This window comes from Condylura cristata, unplaced genomic scaffold (genome assembly GCF_000260355.1).
Source record: "Condylura cristata isolate star-nosed mole 26May11 unplaced genomic scaffold, ConCri1.0 scaffold00044, whole genome shotgun sequence".
Taxonomy (NCBI): domain Eukaryota; kingdom Metazoa; phylum Chordata; class Mammalia; order Eulipotyphla; family Talpidae; genus Condylura; species Condylura cristata.
This window is the reverse complement of record NW_004567145.1, coordinates 643,866-653,687: the sequence shown is the minus strand read 5'-3', so window position 1 is coordinate 653,687 and position 9,822 is coordinate 643,866. Positions and strand designations below refer to the sequence as shown.

At 34.8% G+C, this 9,822-nt stretch overlaps 1 protein-coding gene across 2 annotated transcripts in view; it reads right to left on the bottom strand.

The window, feature by feature from the left end:
• Positions 1-8,415: 8,415 nt before the first annotated feature.
• The window catches only part of VWC2 (von Willebrand factor C domain containing 2), a 131,379-nt gene continuing 129,972 nt past the window's right edge, over positions 8,416-9,822 (bottom strand). For both annotated transcript variants that reach the window (XM_012733952.1, XM_004694489.2), the window contains exon 4: positions 8,416-8,925. In XM_012733952.1, the coding sequence (XP_012589406.1) occupies positions 8,774-8,925 (152 nt within the window). In that variant the 3' untranslated portion in view covers positions 8,416-8,773. The remainder of the gene's footprint in view (positions 8,926-9,822) is intronic.

The window sequence follows — 9,822 nt, the reverse complement described above, 5'->3', positions numbered from 1 at the left end:
GCTTTAATATTTTAATGACTTCCATTTTATTCCTGTTTAATGTACTGTAAAAGCCTGAACTGATTCAAAATAAATTGTTAAATTTACTATTGTTAAATGTGACTGCACCTGAAAGTGAAAATCTACTTTTTTTTTTAAAGATTTTATTTACTTATGCATATAGAACTGGGATGCAGGCCAGAGGTGCAGGGGTGGTGAGAAGAATCACCAGACATGTAGTAGGGAGAAGAACAGGCAGATCGGATGAAGTCCACTGCTGCTCCATGTGGATCAACTCCAGGGCCAGGATAGAAGTCGAGCTGAAGCAGCTGTGAGTCTTCAGTGCTGTGCTTTAACCTCTTGCACCACTAAGGAGGGCCTGGAAAACCTAGTTTAATAGTTTTAAAATATGTGTAACACATATTACACAAGGAGCATCCTATAAAAATAGGTTCTAATTATATAAATTTAGAAATTAAGGTATCGAAAAACTTTTTTTTTTTTCCTCTGACAAATAGGTGCTTGCAGCATGGGAGCCACTTACCTATCTATGCCTTCTAACTGCAGCATTTTCTGCTGGCATCTCATTCCCAGCCCCATGCACCACCAAGCATATTCACGCTCAGGTTTCTTGAAAGTATCATGGGCATTCCTTTTGATTCAGTTTTCTTTCTTATATTTTCTCCAGTAGGAATTCCCTTTATTTCTTCAATACCAGAGCTAATATCCTCTATTTGTCAGGTAAGCAGAAAAGTGATGGTTGGGACTTTGTTAAACTTGGTATGTACAATTAAAATTGACAAAGTTGTACAGGGCATTAGTGCTCACTGGTGGGCTCACTTTTGCTAAAGGACTTACCAAAATATGTCATTTCCAGTATTCAGAAAACTGCACATGAAAATAATAAATGTAAACTTTTAGTATATGTTCCCTACAATGAGCTATTAAAGCAAGAACAGAATGCTGTACTTGGTAAAGCATAACATGTACTTGGTAAATAATGCCACTTGAGATTATTATTTTGTTCACTGTAAAATTGAATAAGAAAACACCATTTTTTATAAAAATCACTTCAGATTATAAGTAGTAAATAACACAAATGCATAAATACATGTTTATATTTATAACTACGTAGTAAATAGGTGTACAACTCATGTAATTGTGTTTACATAGCCAAATTAGAATTTCAAAGCCTTCCAAATAAAATCTTTCATTCTACTACCATGCACATACTGTTTTTATTTGTTTTATTTTGTTTTAACTAAGTTACCATTGTTTTGCAGACATACAGGATCACACCTCTTGAGACACATGTTATCACACTACACCTACTACCAATACACCCATGTTCCTCCATTGTAGTCCTACTAGCTCCAAACCTGTTCTCTACCCACCTCCCTCCTCTTGTAGCTTAATTCAGCAATCAGATCTAGGCTTTGTTTGGTTCTGTCTGATGCATACATACAAACATATATATATATATATATATATATATAAAATCTCCAATTGTTTCTTTACAAGTCCAATTTTCTTTGATAAGCTTAGGGAAATTATCTCACATAAAATTACATCATATTTTTCCTAAGAAGGGGCTAGATACTATAGCTTTTGAGTTTCTGGATAGTTTTCAATATTTTGAGACAATATTGGCTTACATTATTGTGGTATTTTGGAGTTATCGGCTCGCTTCCTTCAGGTATAGTTATTACAATGCACTAATGTACTAGTGACCAAGTCACCATCATCCACCACCACAGTACATTGTGTTCTGTCCTCTCACTGTTCTCACCCCTTTCCCATCTATCTCCATTCTGGAGAATACTTGGTAAAATATGACCATTGTGTGTATGTGTTTGCGTTTTGTTTTTTTTTTTTTAAGATTTCTTTATTTATTTATGCATACAAAACTGGGTTACAGCAGAGGTAGCAAGAGAATTCACCAGAGACAGAGTGGGGAGCAGAACAGGCAGATCAATGAAGTACACTGCTAAGGGGAGCAGCAGGCGCATCAGTAGTGGTCTGCCACACCATGTGGACCTCCTCCAGTACTGGAGATCAAACCCACACTGAAGCAGCCTGGCAGCTTGCATTGCGGCATCCTAACCCACTGTGGTATCCTAACCTGCTGCGACCAGGGAGGGCCTTGGCAATTTTTTACCCTGTTTATGACCCATGCAGGACAGTGGAACCAGATGGAATAGAGTTTCTGTCACTAAAGCTTGGACAAGTTACCTACCATGTATCAATTTCCTCATCAATATAGAAGAGCTGATAAAAGGAAGAAATCAGGGAAAAATTTGAGATGCTTATTTGCCATATAGTTGATCTGCAATAAATGACAGTTTACTTTGCTTCAGTAAGAATCACAATATTTGGTTATGTTTTGTAATTTTTAGTGCAAGGACCATACAGAACAATGACATGAAAAACATTTGATAGTTGTATGCTACTTTAACCATATAACTACATATAAGTTGGTTAGAGGTCAAGATACATAGCGAACATTTATTTAGATGAAGGTGGTCACAATGTTACTGTGAGTAGCTACTTTCTATTCCACAAGTGCTAGAGTGACATCACAATTAGAGATATGTGGCTGTTATTCCCTATGTTTGTGAGGAATAGAGTAGAGCAGCAGTTCGTGCATTCTAGTTTAATTTCTAGAGGCCCTGATCTAAAAGAAAATTATGTAACTTCAAACTTCAGGCTCTGGTATATAGTAGAGTAGTTTTGAATTCCACCCTATTACTCACTAGACTAAAACTTGAGTCAATTTCTGAACTTCCCCGAGACTACACTGACTTTCTATAAAACAGGAGATGATGTTATCCATAATCAAGGGAAAATTGTGAAAGTAAATAGGATAATAGGTGAAAGTATCTAGAAAAGTCCTTGACTTACACTTCTATTGATTATATAATAGAGAAATGTTTTAAGACTATGAAATAAACTATTATACATAGAACTTTACAGAAAGACATTACTTATTGGATGTCTCACTTTGTAAGAAATACATACTTAGGAAGGGGATAATCTCTGAAATCAAAGGGAAATAAAAGGAATGGTAAAATGTTTATCCCATAAGGTATATTTATATTCTATCTAAAATTTGAATTTCACCAATTTTTGAAAATAGAGACTTAACTTTTAAGACAGTAAGAAAAGTTAAATTGAGAAATGTTTATATTTCCTGAAATTTAATTGTAAACTAAGCTGGTAATATTTACAATTGTTTTTAGTCACGAATCTTTTAATAATATACCAATTGTATAGCAACACACAGTATATCCTTTCATTACTTTTGATAATTCTTTTCCTATATATTGTGTAGTCACAGATTTTATGTATGTATCTGAATTTAAAGGAAGGAGTCAAACAGTATCCATAAACTATGTACCATGTACTTAGCAAATATTTTCTTGTAAATAACCTTAATGTTATCAAAACTTTGTGTTAGCACTCCCAGAAAAAAATGTCAGTGTCACTTAATGTTCAATGGGATTTATTTCTTAAAGAATTAGGCATTTGGACTCAATTTCTACGTTTTTCCTATTAAACAGTAGGGTAGGTACTTTGCAAAATACAGTGAAAATTTTTACATTGGTTAATTAAGATGATGAGTATGTTTTAATACTTTTTAAACATGTTTCAGGATTTTGTCTTTTTTCACAGATGATTTAATTCATTGTGCTACATAGCCATTGAGGTTTTTGACTATGTTATATATATAAAGATTAAATGGAAATAAGCAAGTAGACAAAAATCTAATCTGTAAACTTGACTTATTTTATCATTATTGAATACCAATTTCTTCTCAATACAAGAAGATATTTTCAGTATCAGAAATTTTATAACAAAGCTCACTTATTTCCTGAATGGCTAAAAAATAGCCAATAAAAATAGCCAATAACTATCTCATGGCTGTTTACTACTTTTTGCAGTAGTGAATGTCCATTATGTCTTAGGTTGTTAGGTGTACCTTGGGCACCTGAGGTTCGCAAGTCCACCAAGTAACCAAACAACAATAGGGCAGGTGTATAGTAATGGAAAGGGAGCTCTGATTTCTCTTTAAGATATGTGTTGGCCTTATAAAGACTATAAATAACTGAATATATGTTAAACATAACTCAGCAATTCTTTAACATAAAGTTACTGGATAGTATTTTGGGGACTGGTGTTCAATAGACTCAATTATTGAAACTGTAGAGTAAATATTACAACACATAAAATTAACTATAATGCAACATGTCATATTATTCTTAGCTGTTATGCTAAAATGATAGCAAATAGATAGTGTGGTAGGGACATCCAGTTAGACTATGAGTTTTCTCACAAGTAATGGCACTTGAGTTTGATACTGATTGGTTGGGTAGTTAATATCCAGTCTTCTGCAAAAGAAGGGTATTGGGAAGTAGATGCTATATTGAGAGTATGGTCTAAGGCAACAAAAGCCTAAAGTTCATATAGCCAGCAAAAGTCTAGGTCATGTTGCACTGTGTCATTATGAAGATAGCAGTCTGTCTGCATGATTCAGCTGAAAACCAAATCTGTGTTTAGAAAACTAAAACAGTAGCTAGAGTAGGTTGATTTGCAGTAAATAAACCAGTGTAGTTATGGGACGAGACCTCAATTTTGGAAGTAGCAGCAAGAATGTAAAATGTATGAACTATAAAATGTGTTATTCCAGAATAAAGTTAAATATGATTTTTCAGGAAAAGTAATTATTCAGGCATCAGCCATCCACAGATTCCACTAATGGAAAACAAAAGAGTCAGTGAGTGGGTCTCTTAAAATCATTATACTACAAATTATATTGGCTAAAGGAAACCTTTGAAGAGTTATATTTGCTACTGCCCTGTCATGCCAATGGATAACATATAGAGTCTTCATATAACCTTACTTTAGAGGAAAACATCTATCTTAAAAATTAATTTATGTGAACTCTTGCTTATTTAAGTAAGTGTGTAAATTGCTACATTCATTAAATTGACTTATGCCTTATTTTTTTCCTTTATGCTTAAATGATCTGTACTTAAAATAATGGATATATAGTTTTTAGTAATGCTTATTTGAAGCATTTTTGAGATACTATGTAATAAATAGTATTTGAAATAGCATGTTTTACATAATGGATACATTAAAGAAAGCATGTTACTACTCAAAGCAAAAAACTACAAAATAGAACACATCTGAATTCCCTGAAATTTTTAGACTTTTTTAAACATTTGTACATACAACAATTACATTGGGGGGGCAGTGTAGAGTTTCTAGACATATTCACAATATTGCAAATTTTTTAATGTATGAAAGCTTGTCTCCTCACTTGTTTTTTGCACCAAAGGATATGAAAAAATTAAGTATATCAAAAGTTTAATAGGAAAACAATGAAATGTAAATTAGTTTCAGATATATAAACTCCTTGATGTCAAGGACACCCTCACCTTTTCACCTGTGCTTATCACAGCACCACAGTAGACCTGGCACTTGATTGGGATGCATTTACTATGTATTGCATGAGGAATGAAACAAAATGTTTGAAAATTGCCCGGGATGTCTGTGATATGTAAATTATGATGGATCTGGAAAATATCATAAGGCTGCAAGAATGAATCTAACTGGAAAATATACAATGTTACATTAAATAATTTCCAGACTCATTCCATTGCTTATTTAAGTAGCTTTATAACTTCAAATATAAATATAAGTTGAATAATTTGGGATAAATCCATGTAATACATTTTTTATTTAGCATGGTTTCCCTTATAAAACTTTAATAAATCATTGCAATCAGTGGGTACCTGTAGAGCAGGCACATTTCAATAATAAGTATTAGGATGCCAAAACATCTGTACTTGACTTTTTAAACTGTTTTCAGTTCAGTGTCCAAACCATAGTAACTTGAAATCAGATAACATTGATCTATATATTCCTCTTTTTATAATGCATTTATTGAGATTATTATATTTATTAAATAGGATAGCTTTATTCTGATCTTAGCAAAGTGTCCTATGAGAAAAGAGAAGAGGAAAATAAAGCTTCAGATATAGCGTTATAGTTATGTAAGTCTAAATTAATGACAATAAAGAACTTAATAAGGTTCTCTTAGATAAAAGTACAAATTACATTACTGCATATTAATAATAGGTAGGATCATTAAACAAAGTTCTATCCTATTTGGTTTATGTGTTATTCTTATGTGGAAAGAGGACAGAAGGATTGAAACCAGAGGAGAGGAATTACTTCTAATGTAAGATCAGCTACTGAGCTTCAGCTGGGATGAGGGTGGGTCACAGTAGTTTAGAAAGTTAGTTTCTCCTCATGATACTGTGTGCAACAAAATGCCAGTTTTTGTGGAATTCTTACTGCTTTTAAAGTAATACTGCAATTAGTTTAGAGTTCACACCTATTGTATTGAGGGTTGCATTACCACAGGGAAACTTTGGGGTACATGGGCTGCATTTCTCTTGACTGTATCAAGCTTGATGAGAGAGAAGATTAGGGGTATTAGTTGGAAAAGACATAACTTGATATCACCAAAAAAATCTACCCTTGGAAATGGAGCGATGGAACTAGAGTCTAACAGTCTTTACTGCCAAAAGTTCAGTTTTGGAAAGCTAATCACACCTGAGATCAACTCACTAATCAATACATTCCCTGAGTATTTTCATGAAAATCTATGTGTGGGGAGATTAAAAAATAAAGAGACAAACTTATTGGGGATTTAATTAGTGGTGACTTTACACTTATTAAGGCCACAAAGGTTCAGCTTTTCAGTGATGACAATTTGGCTCTTTTTCAGTCCCAAAGGATTGAAATACTATCTTATGTATGGAATGAAACTTTTGACATTGTATGCATTTTCTTAGGAAGCCTTTTTACTGACCTCTAGTCTAACTTTTACCACAATTCATTGTAATTTTTAGTTCTTGATATGCCAGAGGCCAAAAGTTCCTGCAGGCAAGAAATCATATGTGCTGTTATATAAGAGGAACAGTGAGGAATGGGTAGCAGTCACAGTAAACTCCTGGTCGGAGACTGAGCTTTCTACAGCTGGGGCTGAGGGAAATAGGGGCAGAGATGGGGCCGGTAGCAATTAAACTGCTTGGCTTTGGGACAGTTAAGCTACTGGGGCTTTGGCAGTTGAATTTCTATGAGGAGAGGTGCTGATGGAGAAGCTGCCAGCTTGTCAAGTAGTTTCAGTTTGGACCTTGGTCTCTGCTCAGCAGATGATATCTAGGTATGACAGACCTGTAAATCAATCTTTCTCCCTTCCTCCCTCCCACTTTATCACACTCTTGGTGTAAATAAATCCTGTTTTTGTTGTTTTCTAATGTGTCCACTTTTGGGTCATACCTGCAGTAAAAATTGTAAGAGTTAGAGCCAACTATGGGGTTATAATATCCTCCATAATCCCTGCATTTGTTTCAATTCTCTTTCTTGTCATAATTATGTGTACATAGTAGGTGCTTAATTCAAAATTTTAGTATAAATAATCATCAAGGAAAAAAAACTTTAAATAGTGATTATAGTTCTGTTTTGTTTTGTTTTTACTTTTTAACTACTAAAAGTCTACTGTTTTCACCAATGTACCAAGTGTTGATGTGATTGGAAAAGGAAGAAATATTCTTTACTATGCATTGATCAGTCAGCAGGACTTGCAGTGACTTCTTCCCTGTGCAAATGAAGAGAAATGGAGTCAGTATAGAATTTTCTATAAGGTATAGTGTGCACATGGCCGTTAGCATATTGTTTGTAATTGGAAAGAACTCCCTTATCTGCTCTTGAAGGGTGACAGAGTGGGGTTATCACTTGAGATTTTCCAGGTCTATCGAGGAGGATCTAAGATTATTTCACTGAGAAACATGCATCCCCCGAGCAAGTGCTGGAGGATCGGAGCCACATTTAGGGTGCAGATTTGAAAGTTCTAGTTTCCTTAGCATTCCTCCAGAGAACTGAAGGATTCTCTTCTTTTACTGCAAGCTTCATTGTGATCAAGCAATAATGAAAATTGTCTAGGTTATTCTTTTCTCAACTTAGGGGATGATTTAAAGTCATATTTAGAAGAGAAAGTAATTCAAGTGAATTAGTAATTCAACTGAAATAGATGTATGCAATTATCTATGTCCCACAACCTGAGAGCATTGAATGAAGAGGAAAAAAGTGTATTTTGGTTATAGAGGTACACTCATTTCTCTAGTGACTGAGAATAGAGATGATAAAAAACAGTAGGCTTTTATGTAAAGAAACATTTATGTGAACAAGACTGGAACTTCTAAGGACAAACACTTAGAGGAACAGAATTTAGATAGTATTGCACTAGAGATCTTATGGCCAATTAATGATGCACTGTCTCGAGATTTGAAGGAAAATCAACAACCACAAGCAGTCCTGTGTGATGGAATTAGAACTGAAAATGATCTGCAGGTACACACTGAGGATGTTTGACAACACAGCATTTTTAATCTGTATCTATAGAAAACATTTATATCAGCTCTCTAGTAGAGGGATTATAGAAATACATTTCATATATAATAGTATACTTTAGTGTACTTACTGTGAAAATAGCACATTTATTTAGAGAGGGATTTTATGCTCAAAGTTCTTGTTGATGTTTTGAAATGTATCCATTTCTCTTGGAGTAATTGTTACCAAGAAGAGCAAAAGTATCAACAGTTTTCCATAACTCCTCATTCATCCAAAGTCTTCTCTTTCTGATATTTTCCAAAGTCATTTAGAGTGTTCTAGTCAGTAAAATATCCTAGAAAAGAAAGGCAGCGTCTCTGTGTGGCCCAGCCTACATCTGCCTGCACTCGTGCCGGGTGCACATGGCCTGGCGCTCAATCCTCCACGTGCCCTCCTCGTAGGTACAGTGGCAAATGGTGCACTCGTCTGTCTTCACTTCTCTGCCCGCGGGGATGACAGCCGTTTCTGCAAAGCAGTTTGGACCTGAAATGCAGAAAACATTTTGTATTATGTGTGTGTATAAATATGCACACTTCGGCAGTTCACCTTTGACTATGTGTTTTATTCACTCTCTTTTATGTAGGATAGTAGGAAATTTCCAAACTCTAATTGTCATCGAAAAAATTTCCAAGTGACAAAACTGTGATTTTTCACTAACAGTCTGTTCCCTTTGGGGACCTTATATGTAGGCCAAATCTATAATTAATTTCCACAAAGAAGTCTTGTTTTTCATGACACTTCTAGGAGAATGAGCTTAAATAAAGTGCTTGAAATAACATATATTCAGGGTAACTGCCAACCTTTGATAGCCAGTTTTCAAATGTCAGCCTACAAAACAATCTTTTGTAATATTCTTTAAATCTGGTTCCTTGACCTCCCTTGCAGATGGGCCTGGAGAATTTGCTTTGAAAACAATTTCTACAGTGATACTGATCACCCTGGTGGAACACAACTTTTAAAAGCACCATAATGTATAAAGGGTATATCTGTGACTCTCTTCCATGAAAATCAAGAAATCCTTCAATTCTTAACACATTATAAAATTCACAAAAAGATACTGCCTCTGCATGATATTCTGTGTAAGGTCAAGGACTTGAATAAATGAATATCAGAAAGAGTTCTAATATGAAATGAAAATGTTTTCTTAAAGATGTCTTTATGTATGAATATAAAAGCTGGGGTGCAGGCAGAGGCATGGAGGGTGAAAGGATTTGACAGAGTCAGAGTGGGTTGCAGAACAGGCAGATGGATGAAGAACACTACTGAGAGGAGCAGTGGGTAGGTCAGGAGAGGTCTGCCACGCCATGTGGGTCACCTCCCTGGCTGGGATGGAACCTGTGCTACACTAGCTGTGGGTAGCTTCAGAGTTCTATGCTTTAA